The sequence below is a fragment of the Paramisgurnus dabryanus genome, chromosome 18 (assembly GCF_030506205.2).
Source record: "Paramisgurnus dabryanus chromosome 18, PD_genome_1.1, whole genome shotgun sequence".
NCBI lineage: Eukaryota > Metazoa > Chordata > Actinopteri > Cypriniformes > Cobitidae > Paramisgurnus > Paramisgurnus dabryanus.
In genome coordinates, this window is record NC_133354.1 from 14,503,789 (window position 1) to 14,525,485 (window position 21,697).

Sequence of the window (21,697 nt, forward strand, 5' to 3'; positions counted from 1 at the left end):
ACAAGGATCAACACGCCCATAATCCCTCCGCTTTAGGGCTATCCTAGGTAAGTCTGAGAGGAAGTTTAGCCCCCATCCACAGGAAGCTTTTAGCCGCAGGCTTTCCCCACAAAATATTCCCGAAAATGAGCTTTGGTGCACAAGAGATCTTTCGAGATGAAGTAGGTTAACCACAGCAAAGGAAAAGAGGGCGTGAGGAATATATCACTCAAGCCCTCCAGGGAAGTGGAGGAGACCCCCATAGGGAACAGTTCTGCAGCTGAAGCAACCAGTCACACCCAGCACTTCAACACTCACTCTTCCAACCAACACAAAGCTGATCTGAGCCAACATCTAAAACAAAAGAGGTCACAGAAAAAGGTGCTTTATTTCAAAACAAACCGTATCCCAAAAAAGTTGATTTTACAAAATAATGCACGGTATCATTTATACATTGCAAATACATTTCTTTGTGAATCTTTTATTTTTTAACATTAGATCTTTTATTTTTTTTGTAAAACCAAAAAGTGAACAAGATGTAGCAAAGGGTGATTAAAGAAACAGCATCATGGTGACCTGTGAAATGGGACTTTCTAGTGCGTTTCACAGAAATTTCCTATAGAAGTCATTTTTATAGGCCTTAGGAACAATAAATTCAAACAAACAAACAAACAAACAAACTAAAACAAGGCTTTCCCAAATGCCTGAATATATACATATAACCTTGTTAATTTTAATCATCTCTACATTGTTCAAACCTGTACACATAGATTTTTTTTACTGAAAGTTTTACTAATTTTATTACAACTCCTTAATGTGCACTGTAACTCGAGTGTCACACGTCATATGAGAGCAAAACAATTTGTTATTGTCTGATAATTTTAGGGAAAAAAATATCATACAAGTGACAAAACAAAAAAAAAACCTTCTAAAGAAGGCATGAAACAGACAAAAGCAAACAAGATGTACAAGACATTTTAGGATCATCCAACCTGACCATTCAATGCCTTAAAGCTGTTCGCATTCATCATTCATAACTTCTGAAAATACAATACCTGCTCCCAGTAATGCTTACAGGCACACAATCAGTTTAAGGCACTACAATATCATCCAGAAGCATTTTCCTGAAGCCAACCATATGCACTTACTAGCTTATAATGATCCAGCCAACACTATAAACTTTATGACCAATAATAATAATAATCTGTGTTTGGCTATCGTCTTTTGCATTAAACGCTGTCAGAGAGTGAAGCATTGGCCTCAGATTTCACCCTATTGCACAGACTGATTCGAAACACTGTGTAGGTTAACAGTAGCCAACTAAATTTACACAGTGGATTGTATACGGGCATAGAAAAACACTCGCATAGAAATCTCTCACTCTTGTATACACACGAAACCACACGAGACAAGCACACAAGCTTAACGGTGACGTAATGCGTACTAGACTGATAGATCAACAGCTGTTGTATACAGGTGGGTCCTAATACTGCGTAGTGATGCTCTGTGAAATGAAGCCAGATAGAGAGCTACACTGATATGGGACAGCTTTCAGCAATTACTGAATACATATTTATATATAATTTGAAGAACAATGGCAGTAGTTATGGATGTGCATTCTCATTTGCAGACTTGCGCACACACACAGGCAAAGAGTTTTGTACAAAAGAATACAGTGATGATGAATTGAAAATTACAGTCGTCCCTTTTCAGCAATCATCTGTCTGTATTTTTCTTCTCCCATTTTGGCTTCATCAAACCGTGCACCGTTGTCCCCGTCTGGCTCCGCCCAATAGCACTCCAACGCTGAATGCCAGTAGAGAATTAAATGTTGCCATGGAAACCGCCTGGCTGTTGACGGGAGCTAATTTCTGCCTCTTTCACAGTGACGGCACTATTGAAAGTTGACGTGACTCACAAAAACTCTTAGTGCTAAGCTGAAACACTTATCGACAGGTTATCTGCATACTTTACATTTTATTCGTTCGATATTAACAGCTTTTTAATCATTAAACGGTGCACCTTAACCGTGCACCGCAAGAAAAGGAGGAAAATTATCGATTTGGCAACCCAACTTAAATCGCACCTGAACTCAAACCTCTATAGGTTTATTGGATATAGTACATAAATTGACCGTCTCTTCTTTAACAAATGAAGAAATTATACTGCCTCTTGGTCCCAAAACATCTTTAAACAAGCTAACTATGAACAGTTAACTAATGTACAGTACAAAAAAACACTACTGCAAATTGAGGTTGTGTAATCATCTATAGAAAAGGTGCAAGAGTACTATTCCTACTTATTGTCTTTACATACTGTCACTCTGCCATCTTTGTGTCGTTGTTGCAGTCTGATGCATTTCCTAAATGTCTTTGCAGTCTTTCCTGCTCTTTCTTGTTAGACATACCACTCCCTGCGGGAGATCATGGAGCCATCTGTGTGCGACACATAATCATTGTCGTAGCACTCCTCCGGCAGGTAGGGGGAGCCGTTGCTCATGACTTGCGGTGCTGCGTACCTGCGCGGCTCTGGCTGCAGTGAGCTCCTTTGGTTCTGGTGGGCCGGACTGAAACTTTGATGGTTGAGGTGATGATTGTTGTGGTAGCCATGCTCATGGTTGTGATGGTTTTGATGGTTAAGCGGAGTGCCTGCTTCTCTCAGGGCTCTGCTGCGACCGTTGGGGGACCTCTCGCGGTCGAAATCTCCCCATTCTTCTCGATCCTTATCCGGGTAGATCGTGCCATTATCCTGGTTGGATTTGAGCTTGGTGTCTGGGCTGCCTTTGCTGTGCACCTGCTGCAGCTCATGAGGCTGGGGAGCTTTCTGCATGTCAGACGGGCCGTGATACTGCTTTGTATAGTAGTCGCCTCTGAACGTCCGACGCTGACGCTGGTAATAAATTCCGGCCAGAATGAGCAGCAACAGGAGGAAGAGGGCTCCGCCCACTGCCCCGCCCACAATGGCACCCAGACTACCCTCCGGCAGAGGCGCCAGGGTCGGAGAGGTGATGAGCGCTCGTCGCTTATTACCAGGCTCTGTGGCAGAGATGTCTGCGGTTAGGAGGCGCACAGGGGTGGTGGGGGGCATGGTGGTGGTTGAGGGAGGATCTAATGGAGGGAAGGAAGGAGAGGCAAGAGGGAGGGGCAGGAGGAGGAGGAAGGAATGAACACACAAAGAAAAGTAGAAAATGTCAATGCCAACTACATCAGTATATCATTAACAGTCATGAATTTGCTTCAAAGTTTGTGATATTTGCTAGCATGACATCTAGCATGAATAACTGGATCTAGATCTTTGTTGCTGTGGACAAACAGTTTCAGGTTTTAGCTCACTATTTAACGTTCTCCTACATGGCCAAAGATTATGGGACCTCGGATTTCAGATACACCCGTTACTAATAGATGCATAAAATCAAGCATACAGCCATGAAATCTTTATAGACAAACATTTACAGTACACTAAGGTGCACCTATTCTAAATTGAGGCCTGCAAGATCCTGACTGGCATCCACAAAGCCCAGACCTGAAGCCTATTGGGATGAACTGAAACAGTGACTGATGCTGAAAGCATTAAAGCGTCTGCCAAATTTCATTTTAGTTGTTTAGAATTGAAAAGTTTAACAAGTGCATATTAGTTGTATTGTTTATGTCTCGACATACTTTTTGGCAATTTAGCATAGCTAACTGTAAACAACCTTCTCAATTGAAAATAAATCGAAACCTGAAACTGTTGTCCAGAGCAAAAGATGATTAAAACATAAAACATGAAAGTTAAAGAGTTGGGAGAAATGTTTCTGCTCCTAGAAGGAGCTTCATGACAAGGGATTTCAAAGGACCTACATACTAGCATCTCCAGCTAACACCACACATTCCAACATTGAAATAGCTAACAAACAGTGTTCAACAATGAGACAAAGTGAGCAACCTAGTGTTAGCTGAGAGAGGGAGTACGGATGACCGAATAGCTGAGTGATAACAACAAACAAAAATGGAGGGAGGGGTCAGGGAAAGGTCGCATGCTACTGGGGGAAGGGAAAAACAGACATCAAGAACACTTGAGGATTGGGTGACTACCACATCCTAACTGTTACCATGATTTCCTTTGGAGCTGGGAGACTTTACACAGCAGCTTTAACATCATTACCATGCATTGATCGCTTTATTGCGTTAGGAAGCGGAGTGTGGCGTTGCAATGCATTCTGGGGCATGCATCTCGGCTATGCAAGCTTGGAGGCTGAAAGTCAAACTATCCCATTACAGAGCGTCCTGTTCCTGATGCAAAGAGTGCTATTTGGCTGGCTGTGATGTGTGTGCATGCATTAAATGCAGGACGTGAGATCAGGCGCAGGAGTCGGGGCATTAAGCTCTTCGGGGTTTCAACAGTTCAAGTGCTTCGGTTAAAGTGGGGAATTATTTGCTCATCCTCGCTGGAATGAATAATGTAGCACGTTTAACATTCTGGGAAGGTGTTGTGGCCAAAGGGTCAAAGGTAATTTGGACGAATCTGTGAATCTGGTGTGTGAATGTTTATGTAGGAAAGAACTGAAGAAACATAGCTGGAGAAAATTAAAACTTCCCATTCATTGCTTTGGCAGGATATGTTCTCAGAAATCACGTCCGAGCTCCTAGGATATTCCCAGTGTACGCTTGTGTTACATGTTAAACCATATGCATAAAATCCAGATTGCCTCTTATTAAAAACACAAGGACATGCATAATGACAATTTATTTTAATTTATTCAATTGAGCCCGACGGGTTAAAGAGTGATTGGTTTCGATCAATAAACAATGGAGCATCCAGCCTCAGCATGTCAATGTCCAGAGTGAAAGGAAACAGGACGTAGAGGTTTTCTGACCTTCATGGACACATTCTCTCTCTCTCTCTCTGCTACTTCCTTAAGACCCGTTCACACTGACAGCAATTTTAAAGTGACTTAAAGTGTTCAGATCACAGTAGGCCTTACTGCCACTGGATGCCCTGGCGTTATTGGTAAGGTGTGCAGCTAGCCTTAGCATAAAAACGTTACATATTAGATGTATTGCCAGGAGAAACACGTCATTGCATTTTGACAAGGAATCAGTCTTCTTGATGCTAAAAATAACATTTCATACGGAAAAGCTTTTCAAGCTGTACATAAATCACAGCAGTGCCCAATTCATCATATCCCGAACAAGAAACCGATGCAGTTTACCCACACACACACACCTTTATTCTTTATTCCATTACTGTATTCGTGCATAGACAAATCAAACCCTGAAAATAGCTCTAAACAATTTTAACTTCTGTAACGTCTGAATCTTGCCATAGTTTGACTACACTGCATATAATACAATGCTCATTTGGGTGATTCTCACGAAATCCAGATTTAGAAGTTGTGTCCAGCATCAGAATTTTTTAAAAGCCCTTGACGGCAATTTTTTGCACATATAAGATTAAGGTCTGAACTTACTATACCCATTATTTTTATGGTGCATTCCCACCAGCCGGGGTAGAGGCGGCAAAAACGCGCTGTTTGTCGGGTAGTTGGACGCTTGAACATTTGAGTTCACTCGCTTCATTCATGCATGAAAGCCGCTCGTGAAATTCTAGTAATTCGAGACATTCACTCGGAAATTCGAATCATGGGAGGTGCTTCTGTGACTCTGCTGAGACTCCGCCACTTCGCTCGCTTCCTGTAATCACGTCACTACTACAGCAAGGTCCTGATTGGTTAATGCAGTGCGGAAATCCGCCGAAGTTCACATTTTTCAACCCGCGCGTTTCCCGCAGCAACACTCAATTCAACCGGAACGCGCCATCCGCACCGCGCTTACCACATGTACCGCGCCGCAGGATGCCTAATCGCCTCTTTGCATTGACTTAACATGTAAATCACTTGCGCTTGCCGCCTCTACCGCGTCTAGTGTTAACCCTGCATTAGAGGATTTAAAAAATATTTCCTATAGAATTATTTACATTTTTTAGATTATCATTATCACAAATATCATTACCGCAATATGATATTACATAAAATATATGCATTTACAAACTCATGTTTCGGTAATGAGAACTAAAAAGTTGTCTAGGTACAATGACAAACAAAATTTTTACTTTTATCTGAAGAGAAAAAATAACAACTGCTTAACTGGAAGCCATCTTGTGTGTCATAGTCAATGTCCCTTCCAACAAATTTTTTTAAATGTTAGTTCCTCGGGGGCTTAAACAATGATAGATAAGTATTGCGGAAGATGAGAATATTGGTCTTGGACACATTTATATTCCTTATTATTGTCTCTACATTTACCAATGATCACCAAATACCACATGTTTCTTTACTGTAAATGTTTATAGTATAACATGCATGGAAGCTTTTTATTTTTAAGATTTTTTTATTAAAAATTTTCCATGTCAAAGAACCCAAATCCAGTCATGGACACGGTGCGGTGATGAAAAATTTCCCCTTAAATGTGGGAAAAAAACCTAAATTGGTTTGTATGATGTCATTTGAAATCATGTGCAAAATAGTACATGAAGAGATGTTTGTAACTGCTTCTTATTTGGATAGCATTAACTTTTATTATTAAAATGTTTCATGACACCTCATAAGTCATTTTGCAAGAATCACCCATTTGCATAACGTTACACATAAAGTTACAGTAAATTGCTGTCAGCAACACCAGATACAATCATTGTTTTAGCAGTTCTTCCCAAACTAGTTTTTTATGGTTTTTATTGATTGCTAGTCCCACCCTATAGATAGTCCCCGCCCAAAATGTTACATCAGGGTGCTTACACAAACCGCAATAGTGGTCACTCTTTCACTCTCAGTGTGAACAGGGCTTTAGTCAGAGTCATTTGGCACCATTAACAGCGTGTATCCCATGTTAAACGTGTATTAGGTAGTTAATTGTGACCACACGGGTAGCAGTGGGGTGTTTCACATGCAGGACAGATACTGTCCACCCATACTCATGCACACATATCAGTGATTACAAGGAGCAGATAGACACGCAAACACTTGAATGTTCACGAAGAACCATCACAAACATACAGTCACACCATCAGTATGCAAATAACAGCAGTAGGCATTCTTGTAGAAACAGTACAATTCAAACAAATGACGCAAAGGGACACTTATGAAGTGGAAGAGAGCAGAACAACATAAAACAACAACCACGCTTACAGGAACACATAGCTTCATGCACGCAGATGCTGAATCTTTATTGGGAAGGGGGGGCGAGCATAAAGAGAAATACATAATTAATGGTGGTTGAAAAGAGCTGGTGAATGTTTCATGAATCTAGGACATCTCTCACTCAAGGTTGCTTTTTGCTTGCTTTTCTACTCTTGTATAACTGTGTGACAGTCTGAGGGTGCGAGCGAGAGAGGGAAAGAAAGCGAGCAGCTCCATCACAGAAACTAATTATACAGCAAGATTTGATATTTAATGTTCAAGCAAAAGTCATGAGAGGTAAATACCATGAAGCGTGATGGCGGACACAATGTTAAATTGGAGTCATAATAACCAGGTTAATGAAGCATTAAAACGTTTAGATCCAAAGGTGAAATGCTTTAATGAAGAGTTGATGCCTTTAGGAAACAGCCCTGGGCTGAGGGAAATGATCAGAGCGATGCCAAGCTCGGAGTGGGTTGGGTTATAGATGAGATTTAATCTCAAAAACATCAGATTCCGCTTACCCCTGAAGAGTAAATAGAGACAGGTTTTTTGTGTCTCACTTACCCTGAATTCGTATTCGAATGTCTCGACTCTGGAGTCCGATGTCATTGGCCACATCACACTTGTAAACCCCAGAATCGTTTTTCTGCAGGGGCTTCGTAAACACCAAAGAGTTATTCAGCACTTGCGCTCCATCTGGCATCTCTCCATCCAACCTAAAACAAAGAAACTTACATTTATCAAATTAGTTTCAAATCTTTGAAACATTTACCCAGTGCTTGAGCAAACTTATGTGCAAGTCAAATGTTTGCACACACCAGACTGAATACAGATTTACATTGAGCTATTTAGAAGAATCTTTATCACACAAATGGGGAACAATGCAAGCAATTTGTCATCCGAGAGCCTAACCATATCTGCAGCAGGGCACTGCCAAATTTTGAAAGTATACTAGAGTAGTTCAGAAACTAGGGCAGAAGAGACTGCAAAAAAGGTAGACATTTATTTAAATAGATGAGGAAGTGCTTTTATTGTTGTGGACCAATTTATTTTTCCTGAATATGCTTATTTAATTTCAGGATCACGAGATGTCCACATTTTTAAATCGTACTAAATGACTTCAGATCCAAGCACAACGAATAACATTCAAGGCGAGCTCACATGCTTGATGTGCAGTCTTCCAAATGAGCGACCAATCGTGATGAAAAATTTAGCACATTACTGTCGGGTAACCGACTTGCTTTGAACTGGTACAGTGTTTGCTACTTCGGGCATCCACTCGTGAAATGACAATAAATAGGTTTATATACATATTTAACCTGGCAGATTAACAGACAGCGATTGTTGTAGTGTTGTACAGGGCATCTGCTGTATGAGATGGCTTCTGGATTCAGGAGTTGGCAGTAGCACGCTCTTGAACCCATTCCAGAGGAACCAGTTTTGCAAGTGTAGTGGTTAACACACCTGATCCATCTGAAGTGATGGGCGGGTGGGTTGGCTTTGGCTTGACACTGCAGTCGTACGTTCTCCCTGCCAACATACCAGTCGCCGTCATAGCCCAGCACCTGGATGTCTGGAGCAACTACACACATAGCACAATGGGATCATTCAGTGGAGAGTATGAAAGTTAAAACCAGTGATGTAGAAAATCTCAGTTTGAGACATTGAAATGATTAATAGAAAAGTAAAATGGTTTTAATTTTAATAATATTGAGAAACTCAAATGAACTAAATAAATTGCTTCACTGCAAAACCCTCCTAGTACAGGTTACTGTCCTTTCTGAATACAAGCCTCAAATATGCAATATCCTAATATATTTGGTAAAGCTACTTTAAAAAATAAAAAAACCTATGCACCTTGACCTACGCGCCATCGTTGATCCACATTCTTCTTCCATGCACTCAAAGGGACACTACCTTTTTTTAAATTTATTCATTTTCCAGCTTCTCTAAAGTTAAACATTTGATTTTTACAGTTTTGAAATCCATTCAGCCGATCTCCGGGTCTGGCGGTACCACTTTTAGCATAGCTTAGCATAATCCATTGAATCTGATTAGACCATTAGCATCCCGCTCAAAAATAACCAAAGAGTTTCAATATTTTTACCATTTAAAAAGTAACCAAGGGGACTATTTTTGCATGCTGCATAATATTATTGCACCTCCTGCAGCCATGTTACGGCAGGAAAGTCCTTGATTATTACGCCAAAAAGAGTATAGTTCCTAGCCATATCTGCCTAGGAAAAAAAATAAATAAATCGCAACTTTTAATTTACCGTCGGTCTTAAGGGCGATTTATAGTCGTGCGTAGGTCCTACGACGTAGCCGCGACGGCGTAGGTTCCGCGTCGGTTTTCATTTATACTTTTGGGTAGCCGTCCGCGCCGACGTGCAAACACACCCGCAGACCGCTGGTAGGCAGTAATCATGCGTGTAACCACAGTAGCAGCAGAAGTCGTCACAGAAGAAAAAGCTAAGCAAGTTAACCCACAAACGAAGAAGAAACAGCAACTTGTTGTGTATAATTTCATAAGACCAGCAATAATGGAAGTAAATAAACAGCGACTTTTGATGCAGTTTGAGTTAAATCACTCCTCAACTTCATCTTTGTTTTCACCTTCACAAACGGAAATACCTATGACGCAGTTTTTTTTACCTGACGGGAGGGGTTCTGGTGGACCAATCACAGCTTGCGGTCCGCGTAGATCTGACGCGCTGTTAAAAATTTTGTGAGGTGCGCGTCAGGCTACGCAGAGCTACGCACATGCTACGGATAGCCTAGCTACGGCGTAGGACCTACGCACGACTATAAATCGCCCTTTAGTACACGATGTAACTACAGAAGAGTCATGTTTTAAATAGGAAAATATCGAAACTCTTTGGTTATTTTTGAGCGGGATGCTAATGGTCTAATCAGATTCAATGGATTGTGCTAAGCTATGCTAAAAGTGCTAGCACCAGACCCGGAGATCGGCTAAATGGATTCCAAAACGGCAAAAAATCAAAAGTTTAACTCTAGGGACCTGGAAAAGTGTGCCTTTAAGAAGACTTAGCTGAAATATTTCAGGCATTTGGTGGATTTAAAGCTAAAATATTTGATGAACGCATATGTGCATTTTAGCATTCGGTTAATATCATCTGATTTTTGGCAGAGTTGGCGCTTAGCGCATTTGCATCAAAGATCTTTATTTATTCTCTTATATAGAGGATGAGAATTTTTTTTTTTACCAGGAGCCTAAAAGCATGTCTATACGATTAAAACTGAAAGCAATTTCGAGACATGACTATTTTGTTATGTAGCACATTTGTCTCAGTACTTAAAACACTGCCATCCATTACAAATGGAACAACAGAAGAAGTATTTATCTACATAAAAAGTCTACTTCTATTACTCAACGTTATTAATACAACGACTAAGAATAAACCCACACTGTAATTCATCAAGAATCTTGAGTGCGCGTCTGACCAGCCAAGTACGAGACCACTTACAGAAGCAATAGACGCTAACCGTATCGATCTGTGCCTTTACAAAAGCTCTTTAAAAAGTTCTTTAAGTGAAAGGGTTGAATTAAGACATGAACAGAGAAGACGGACAGTAAGATGGAGAGAAAGCTTTCATGACTCTAGCCTCTGTTTGAGTGTCATCCCGTGACTGATGCGACCTCGCCTTCCCAATACTCCCTACAAAGGCAGCTTCCTGTGGCCGCCCCACACAGCAACATCTATATTTTATAAAGAGACATCTGCGCTTAAGCACACGCCACCACTGTAGACACACACACCTAACAGATCGGTTGAAGTCGGTACGTATGTGGGAGAAGAAATGTGTCAAACGATGTTGATAAATCATTGGTCTGAAACATCTAGACCCTTATTTTGTATAAGGGGCCGCTGTTCACTCACAATACAGCTTCACAAAACATAATGTCATGCGTTTGGTTACCGCAGTGGAGTGATATGGGAAACAGATGTGGGCTTAAGACATAAATTTGATGATTGGTTTGTCATGTTTAAGGAAGCAAAAAAATCTCTTCATGGAGATGAACACAAACAAGCTTACATGTTCAGCAAATGTTTTGATCCGAAGTGATGTCTAGTGCATTGCAGTTTATATATTTTATCAGTATGTGTGTTCCCTAAAATCGAATCCATACCATTGGGTTATAGGAACATAGCTTATGTTCACAAAACATCAGGGATGGGAACCAAGTGGTCACACCTTAAATAAATGGTCTAACATAGATGCGTTAAATACTTTGAATACTCACATTGTACATTGATGGTATATGGGATCCTGAAGTCTTTATGGAGGGCAGGGTGTTTTACCACACATGTTAAAGTGTGACCCTGGGCATGGCGGGTGGGGTGCCAGGTGTAGTGTACTCTTGTCGTAGTGGTGCCGTTGGCATCTTCGTGCATGTGGGCGTCAGATGTGCCATACAGATCTGTCGCCCATGAGACCTCAGCGGGAGGCCGTCCTCTCTCTGCGATACACGTCGCTACCGTGGTTTCATTTCCACCATCGATTAGAGCGGAAGATCCGGCTGAGATGTATACCTTTGGTTCCACTGAAAAGAGAGAGAGACATTGGAGTTAATGTACTAAACAGTTCCTCTAGCGTTTCATTCTGAAACTGAAATAGGAAGAGACACATTCATTCCATTAAAACAAAGATGTATTAAGATAATGAAGCCGGCTAAAGGAAATCCATTCAGATGAGACTACAATGCAAATAAAGCCTAATCCCTCCAGCATTAAAACTCACTCTCGTACCACAGCCAATAAATTCATAACTGATAAGAATGACTGGAAGTGTAATTAGATTTTCTATTAAAAAAAGACTTATCATATTGAAAAAAAATATGGTAACCGGCTAAGGTCGGCCTCAGTTTCTCATCAGAGCACTGAGTGCTTTTCCAGAGAATATTAAATTATTTGTTTTAATGGCTTATCCAGTTAACATGGTAGCCTTCCGCAGAAGGGGGTGGGGTTTGGGTGTGTGGAAACGGTATGAATCCTGCTGTGTCCTAGACTGGAAAGCAAAGCTTTGCCCCTGCTGCGGTTGACAGAAATTCAACATGTGCCCGGCGCCTCCTACTTCTCCGCTAATGGCCGCAGACAGGTGGGGAATAAAAGGAGACATTGTCCGAGGCTCTGCAACAAGGAGGCTGAGACTAGTCAAATTGGTCACCAAAGATGCATTGATTTTCAGGGTTGTCCCGACAACTAAGGGCACACTCACATTATCCAAAACAAACAATGCCCCAGCGTGATTGTCCCCCTTCCCTTCTTCCTCAGAAGCATGCACTCACACTGTACATTTATCGATCGGAGCCCAGGCGTGCTTTCATCATTAGGAAGCGATTGGTTTGAACAAAGCAGGAAGCACTCTCTTAACACTGGAAACCATCATAAAGTAAAGTCTGTGTTTTTTATTCAGAATTGTTTGGTGTGCAATGACAAACAGACGTGCCGTACAGGGTTTCCCGCAGTACTTTTCAGTTCGGGCGGCCCACCTAAGCTGGGATACCCTACCACCTTAACAAGGTCGTCAAAAAAAAATAATAATTAGCTGCACAAAAGGCCGTCAAGTGCATCTCTGAGAATAGCGTGGACGCGCTTCACACTGTGAGCGAGCACGCGCCACATGGCCGGAATGAGAGAAAGACATGGTCCGTCAATGTCTGGAGGATAACTAGCCTGTTGATAAAACATTTCATTCATTAATAATCTAGTATGTGTTCATTTTCTGTCATAGTTTCTTCAAAATTGAGTTTTATTTGAGTGTTTTAAATAAAAATATTTTCATCATGACACGTACGCCCCGCCCCTTTGATTGCTACGCCCCCGGCCCGCCCACCTGCAGAACCCTACCACCTTAACTAACAAATTTTCTGCGTGAAACCCTGCCGTCTCACATGCCATTGTATTGCTAAGTTGGTCACGTGTGCAGCTCGGACGTTCACATAACCCTGCTGTGCGCATCAAAAGGTTTTTAAGGAGGCAGATGAAGGTGAGTGATCGCGCAATTGACGTCTCTCCTTTTGAGTCGCGCTCAGACGCGATTGCGCTCACACTATCACCTTCTGTGCCTGAGCACAAGTGAACTTCACTCCAACCCACCTCTGCAAGCCAGCCAGGGCATAATTTACTAAACTCGAGCGCGGTTTGGATAGCATGAGTGCGCCCTATTATCATTTTGTTTCTGCTCACATGCTCCACTGATCCAAACATATATGTATATTTCCACCGGTTTACTAGTTTTAATAAGTTTTAAATAATTTCACCTAACCCAACGCTAAATCCAGCAAGTAATATTAAGTGAGGAATGCGATGCGAATATACGCTTTACATTTGATGTACAGTATATGCACCATAAAGCCTTGTTCAGATCCCCTGTGTCGCCTTTCTTTTTCAATTAAGCATTTCTAAATCTGGTTGTCATAAATGAATTTGGTCCACTCAAGTAACTGACGAGAGAAGGATGACGTGAGCTCCACTGCTTCGCTCCCGTTAGTAGTCGCTCCTAAAAAACGCACATCATTTGCATAATGTTTTTTTTAACTTTCTCGCGTTGTTGGACACACCTATCCGGCTGCCAATGGTCACTTTCAATCGTGTCCTCTGCTACTACTAGTCACTGGCGGTCTAAATGGGGCATAAGGCTTTGAACAAAAGTGTTTTAAAGCACAATGGGAAACAATCCACTTACTGTATTTTCCGTACTACAAGTCGCACTTTTTTTTATATTTTGGCGGTCCTGGAACTTGAAGTCAGGGGCGACTTATTTGTCAAAATTATTTAATATAAACCAAGAGAACCCATTACCGTCTACAGCCGCAAGAATCCGCTCTATGCTTCTCCTGTATTTACGTAATTCAATGGATTCAGTGATGTGGAATAACTTCGGGACCTTTTTGAACTTGATTTGGCTTGTGTTAATTTAGCCTGTTCAACCTCCCAGGTATATTCTGTATTCTATTGTGTATCGTGTAAATAACGGTTTACGTTCATTTAACATGTACGGACACCTATTCAGCCTGCTGTTCTGTGCTATTGTTTAGTTGAATAACTTGCCTTTCCAGATTAAATGTCTGTTCTTCGGGATTTTGTGAAATCATTTTCTAAATAAACGTGGCGTATAGTCTAATGCAACTCATGTTTTTCCTCCTTAAAACGCATTTTTAAGACTGATGCGACTTATACTACGGAGCGACTTGTAGTCCGGAAAATACAGTAATCCAGCGAAACATAATCCAGCTATGAAATTGATCTAGTGCATCTCAGTGCATTACAATCTTTAGGCCATCCAGCTACTCACAGTCTAGCTTCATTTGTTCATTTTTGTATAATAAAATGACATTCAAACATTATGTTTGACTTGCGTGACCAAATACTTTTTAAAGCAATAGCATTTACAACGCACATCATAGGAGTAAGTTTGCAGTACCCATCATTATAAATCTAATAAACCTTTACAACTCATGAAAAGTTTTTCCAGGCCATAAATTCAAATGTCAAATTCCTGGTATCAACTAAACTCATTGTTTCTCTTTCCCTTCCAAATTTGCAGTCAAAGTATTAATACTGGCAGTTGACCTTCAGTGAGAACAGTAGCAGCTGCGGTCTTCGTACCTTCAGCGATCCAAAGCTACAAGCGGCATGTGGTTTGTGAGTGACATACTCAAAGGCACTTGTGACATATGGATGTGCTCAATGCTTGTGTGACTGTTTGTGTCAACGTTGTGTCACTTTAAACAACAAAATCAAGACCTTGTAACAACATCCTTGACCCTACAGTGCAGTGGATCCCGAAAGATGAGGGCATCATTCCCACACACCCCCGTCTCCACACATACACACACGCAGCACATTCCTCCTGAGCTAATAATAGCTCCAGCGCGTGCTCTCCCCTCCTCGATTTCAGTGCCGTCTCATTTCACCACTTTCCATCCTTCCGTACCCCCCTTCCACAATTTCTCCTTTTATTAAACCTCTCCGTTCTCATTCGTCTCTGCGGTTGTTCACGTTCCAGTTTTTTTCTCTAATATCCAGCTGCTATCTATGACATCATCTTGAATCTTTCATCTTTTTCATTTTATGAACCTCCAATTTATCTTTTACGAACAATAACTGTCAATAAATGTACTTTTTCCTGAAAGATTCTAACCTATAATTTGTATTGTTTGAAGCCTTCATTCACAGCTCTCTTTATTTTTGGGAGAAGCAAAGATCTACAGTAAATTTAAGTGTAATGCTTAAACCTTTCCAACGAAACGATACATGCCTGGTTTGTATGATTCTTAAGCCAACATTATTGTAGTGTAAAAAGTTAAACTATTGGTCATCAGCATACCCACAAGCTATAAGCCTGCATACTTCCTCTTATCGTCTCATGTAAACAGATCACCACAGCACACTGCTTTATTCATCCCTCAGCAGGGCAGATGGGCTCTAGGGGTTTGGTGGGGGACAAGAGTTTAAACATCACCATGTTCACTGGAAGAGATGGAGCGTCTCCCAAAGCACAGCTTTCATTCCTGGCCTGAAGCCGCTCTTAATGTTCTTCCTCTCCTGCGAGCATGCTGCATTCTTGGCCACTTAAAACAAATAAGCGGCGCTCTATTCGCCAGCTGTGATGTGCATTCACTCGCATGCTCTCGTTCTTCAGGGGGGCACACATTTGTGAGAGGTTTGTTACGGCACTTTAGCGTTAATACACGAGAATCACGCTATGACTGACTGAGTAGATCACATTAAGTTAATCAGACTGCCAAACACACACAAATACTTTATGTTTTGGGCAAGGTACATTGAAACCATAACCTGTAGTGTGCTACATTTAAGCTATTCAAAGGGAACAATATCTTTATAAAACATATATTTAAGTTGTTTAAATGCTTAATGTGCATTACCTAGCACACTGACGGTCGTGGAGGCCTGCGTGTTACCCAGTGGAAAGGTGGCCACCTTGCATGTGTAGATGCCCACGTCAGCAAAACCCACGTCTTCCAGGACAATGGTGGCATCGCGCGGCGAGGGTGAGCGGAAGGAAAGGCGCCGCCCGTATTCGGTTGGAATGGAGATGCCGAATGTGGGGTTATATACAGCCAGGGTCACCCAGCCGGTGGGCAGCTTCCTCTCCCAAGAGCTCTGGGTCAAGCTGAGGTTTGTATCCACCTGGACCGTGCAACCGAGGGTGACGTTCTTGCCCAGCACTGCGTTTACTTTAGGGGGGACGACCACCTGACTGCCATATACCACACCTGAGAGTAAAAAAGAAAGAGAGAGATTAGTCACAACACTTAAGGAAGCTCTTTTAGAAAAGCTTGAGATCTTCACTGCAAAACCCAGTTTTATTGCACCAAATCACCCTTTGCACTGCTCCTAAATCCTAGAAAGTAAATTCTCGCTCGTCTAAACATCTTTGGAAGTTTCTACCCAGGATTCCACATTGGCTAGCTGCAATTTGTTATGCTATGAAGAAGTCATATATATTTTTTAATGGAGTGCAGAGAGACTAAAATTAGCCCTAACGTTCAGTGTACAGAAGAAACCCTGTGAAAGCATTTTCTCAAAAAGTCTGAAAATGGGTCAGGAACAATGGAGTCATAGCAGACTAGAGACAGAACATAACTAAAGCCAGGTTGATCCGACGGTGCGCAGGACAATGTTTGTGCTGGTTTGCCTGGGCCATTAGGCCCATAGGGTTTTCAAATAAGAACAACATGGGCATTCACCACAAAACCTTTCACTGTTCTCCTCCCATACCTCTCCTCTCCCTTTCCGTTAACCTGCTTTCCTTTGCTCTGCCCTTCATCATCATTTTTTCTCTTTCCATTTGCCGAACAAAAGCTTAATTATGTCTGAGAGAGGGTGTGCATGAAACGAGAGGGGAGGGCAAGGGGGGAGAAGGCGGACGAGACGGAGAAACCAGACCACCAGACAGAGAGAGATGAGTGCTCAGGATGCCCAAGAAACAACGGAGGCCACACGAGGACAACCTGTGTGTCTTATTACACCCAGACAGCTGCGTTCTCCCCATCTGAAACGACACACGCAAACATGCAGCGCAGACGTACATGGCCTCTAACATGTGGCGGCTGAGGCAAATTAATGCGTTCTTTCGGGAGATGAGGGAATTTAGAGCATCTGGTAAGATCTACTATAGATTCCCACATCAATCACCTGGAGGAGTTTCCAGTGATTAAGCTCCCCACACGCACACAAGCACATGCAATATTTTCCAATTGTAGCAGAGATTGAAGCTTGGAGACTTAAGGGGCAGTTGTGGTCAAACGGTTAGAGAGTCGCCAGTACGAGTCTCATGGTCGGCAGGGTTAGGTTAGTGTACACAACTGTGTACACCATGGGTCTCCAACCCTATTCCTGGAGGGCACCTGTCCTGCAGATTTTAGTTCCAACCCCAATCAAACACACTTGAGCCTGCATATCAAGTTTTTCACGGCTACCTAAAAATAAGATTATTAAATTCAATTATGAAGTGTGTTGGAATAGGGTTGGAACAAAAATATGAAGGACATGTGTCCTTCAGAAACAGGGTTGGAGACCCATGATGCCCGCTTTTGTAGATTCATTCTCTACAATATTAGGACAATTAGACCTTTCCTAAATGAGCATGCCACGCAGGTCCTAATCCAAGCTCTTGTCCTGTCCAGGCTGGACTACTGCAATGCACTACAGGCTGGACTTCCAGCCTGCACAACCAAACCCCTACAGAGGATTCAGAACGCAGCGGCAAGAGTGGTCTTCAATGAGCCAAAGAGGGCACACGTCACTCCTCTCGTTGTCAAGTTACACTGGCTCCCTATAGCAGCTCGCATCAAATTTAAAGCTCTGCTCCTGGCCTTTAACACCACCACTGGGTCAGCACCCCCTTACCTTCGCTTGCTTACCGTATACAGCCCTACGTACGCTCTCGATACCTGGGCTCTGTCACAGAGCGAAGGCTTGTGGTGCAATCTCAAAAAAGGACAAAAAACATTATCGCGTACCTTCTCTGGAGCTGTTCCACAACTGTGGAATGATCTGCCGGTCGTGACACGATCTGCTGACACTGTAGCTGTCTTTAAAACTCTGCTAAAAACCCATCTCTTCCACCATTACCTCACCTCCCAATATAAGACTTACTAATCCATGGCTAGGTATCCTGTGTTAGACTTGATGAGACCATTTCCAGTGCACTTTGGACTAAAGCTGCTAAATGACTAAATGTAAACGTAAACAATTATAGGAGTTGCAAAACTCTGGAAATTATGGAAAATTTCCATGAAACATCCTCAGGATTATATGGGAATTGTGCCACGTGGATGTCTGATGTGGAGGGAGCTAATGTTTGTATGTGATACGGTTTGCATAAATTTCCCAAAATTCAGTCAGATCGATCATTTTCAGATGTGGAGCGTGGCACAAAATAAAAAGAGACGAGCACACTGCAACAGAAAATATGGAGTGTGCACGACCACCCACTCCACGATGACAGCGTTTTCGAGAGGTAGTGAAACACACACTGTGCAAAACTTCATTTGAGGTGGTCCATTCTGAATTTGTGGAATAAAAATCTAAACTTAACGGAGGAGAATTACATTCTAATCCAACTCTAAACTTTCTCTACAAATACATGTCAGTAAATTAATCCACTTATAAAACATACTGGCCCTGTGCCAAATGGCGCACTTCATGTGGACTAAATTGTGTGTGCTCGCATAGTCTACGAGTCCGTAGGGTGTCCAACCTGTCATTTTGATGCGTCAAAGTTTGTTCATCAGCACCCCCTTGATGCGGTCTTTGGCAAAGCCCGCACTGCAGCAGGCTTCGTGCACTTTACCATCCCAAAAGTCCTTGCAAAAGAGCAATCAGACGATGTAAGGGAGGAGTTCACACTGACTGGCAACTTCTCTTCCTATTTCCGGCGTAATGCTCAAGTCTGTCCCAACATACAACTCGTGCACCCACGTGCACTCTTGTCATGGGTCCCTAAAGTCTGCACTACATGATGTCAAAGTATGAACTCTGAGGAGTACCCCAAGTCCAGAGTGTGCCATTTGGGACAGGGCCACTGTTGTTGGCACCGATAGTCTTGTTTAGTGTATCAATATAAAGCACCAGTGCACTCACAGTGACCAGAGTTCAATTCCGGTCTCTACGGTCCTTCTGCTTCCCTATCTCCAACAAACACTTTCATGGAATCCTGCTCTATAAAAGGCATAAAATTCCCCTAAAATATAACTGGAAAAACCATGCTGTAACACAGGAACACTGCCTAATCTATCAAATTCACACATTCAACAATGTCAACCCAACTATTCTCAGACTTTAAACAGGACTGTTGTTCAACAAACCTCTCAATTTGTCGAGTATAGAAATGCAATTCTGCAAATCCCTACCAGTAAGCAAATACATAGACAAACACAATGATCTGTCATAATCGTTCAGAGGAACCCAACAATCTAAGCGAATATCTTAGATACATGGTGGTTTTTAGTATGAGCTTTTTTCACATGAGCATATTCATGTATGATGGATGTCCGATTGTTGACCTGAATCGGAATTAAAACCAGCGCTTCATGAAACTGCGTCATTTTGGTTCAATCTGAGCAATGCTTCAAACAAAACAACAGATCTGGAATTAATCTCCAGCTTTCACTGTCCTCTGAAAAACAATCCCTGGAAGTCCATGTCACACAGCCATGTGATCTAAAACAAAGATCAACAGCTACAGAAAGTGATTTAAAACAGAGCCCGCAGTTAAATGTTAAAAATTGTGGAAATCTATCAGTAAAAAAAAAAACTTGAAGACAATGCTGGAGCACATGCAGTTGGATAAACAGCAATACGGCATACACACCGACCCACCCGCTTGCTAGCTCTAGAACGACAATGCTAATTGCAACAAGCTGCTCGTCGGAAGATGTAATCGTAAATCTCATCCCGCCGCATTGCTTGGCAACAGACTCCAAACATTCGCCGGAGCGTCCGTCCTGCCAACACGAACCCTCCCTTTTTTTGGTCTCTACAGCATGTACTTTTGCTGTGAACGGAAGGAAGAATAGGAAAAAGAAAATGATAAATTGAGACTGCACATTTTGAACAAGATTTAGAAGAACCAACACTCATCTGCCTTAGTAGATTAAAGCCAAAAGATGACTTCACAGTAAATGATGAACACGAGGGAATGCAGAGAAGGATTTGGAGCTGTTAATGTTTACCGATGATATGCCGTTGGCATTTAAACAAAGACATTTTAGGCCACTGACTCACTCGGAAATGCCCAATGGAGACTCCGTCTCCCCTACAGACCTCCTGCTTTCACCAAACACAGTCGGTCTTATGGGTCTTATTGAGCAAGTTCCATCTTTTCAAATGTTAAAGCAAAGCGAAAAAAAAAAACTGTCCAGCTTAACAATGGAAAAAATTTGGAAAATTACGGCAGTCATTTAGGTGCTTGACAGGCAGTTTTGTATTTCCTCAACCATTCTGCTTTGCTATAAATCCTTGTTTTTATCATTATTGAACCTACAGATTAATGTGACAAGCCAAGCTCACATTTAATTCCTTTTAAATTAAGATCTCAAAATACATAATGTTTTCCATTTTAGAGGATTGAAATCCACATATTTTCTGACTACTCGGAGCATGCCTATCCATTTTCCATAAAGGGAAATAATGTTAAGAAAGCCATTTACCAACAAAATGTTCCCCAGTGCAGTAATGCCTCAAAAATGTGTTTTACCATTTAGAATTCTGTGCCAGACAATAAATATGAGACACTAAGAGCCTTAAAGACCAAATAAATTTCTCAATAATTGTGTAATAAAAGCTAACATGTATACACACGCAAACGCAAATCCATACATCCCAAAAGGTCACAGCAGCGCAGGAAGTTAACTGTCCTGACAGCAAGGACACTGAGATCCCAGAAGGCTTTGCTCTTCAATCTGCCACAGTCAGCTATTCTTTCACACGCGCTGGCTACCTGCAAGGTGTGCCGGTGCACGTGAGGGCGTCTGTGTGTGTCTGCGCACGGGCTGCGTATCTGTGAGGTGATGGGGTTCAATTTTCCCACTCAAAGACAGTTTGTATTCATTGCTTGTGGCAGGTCACAATGAAGCCATCACCTCTGCCATGACTCAGCAGATGGGCTTAACTTTGCCATATTTCCTTCACAGCTTAATACGAGGAAAAGACAAAGAGGGAGAGAATAAATGAACAGTTTGAGCATGACATTTTCCAAATTTATTAGTCGACAAAGTCATTCAGGTGAACTATTGACTAGTCAGTGTGAATAAAGCCAAGTATAATTCTTCTGGTTTCAGACAATTTTAAGCACTGCACATGCACTATGGTCATTTATATAAACGGTCTGCACTACCGTGAGTTTTCTCTCTGAACAACTACTGCGAAACAGTTGCCAAGCACGATCTTATAAACAAGTTCATGGCTACTGTACGCGAATAAAAACATTAGGTTTTACTCATGCACTTTTAAGTTTATTACAGTTCTTGTAACTTAGGAAGCGAACGATTTGCTGGCCACATATTTG

General features: G+C 41.9%; 1 protein-coding gene across 1 annotated transcript in view; it reads right to left on the reverse strand.

The window, feature by feature from the left end:
* Nucleotides 1–348: 348 nt before the first annotated feature.
* Nucleotides 349–21,697, reverse strand: part of LOC135776260 (nectin-3-like protein) — a 40,027-nt gene continuing 18,678 nt past the window's right edge. Inside the window, exons 2-6 of the mRNA XM_065286835.1 lie at nucleotides 16,050–16,400; nucleotides 11,403–11,702; nucleotides 8,600–8,717; nucleotides 7,700–7,851; nucleotides 349–3,086 (exon numbers count right to left, since the gene is read on the reverse strand). Coding sequence (XP_065142907.1) covers nucleotides 2,377–3,086; nucleotides 7,700–7,851; nucleotides 8,600–8,717; nucleotides 11,403–11,702; nucleotides 16,050–16,400 — 1,631 coding nt within the window. The 3' untranslated portion in view covers nucleotides 349–2,376. The remainder of the gene's footprint in view (nucleotides 3,087–7,699; nucleotides 7,852–8,599; nucleotides 8,718–11,402; nucleotides 11,703–16,049; nucleotides 16,401–21,697) is intronic.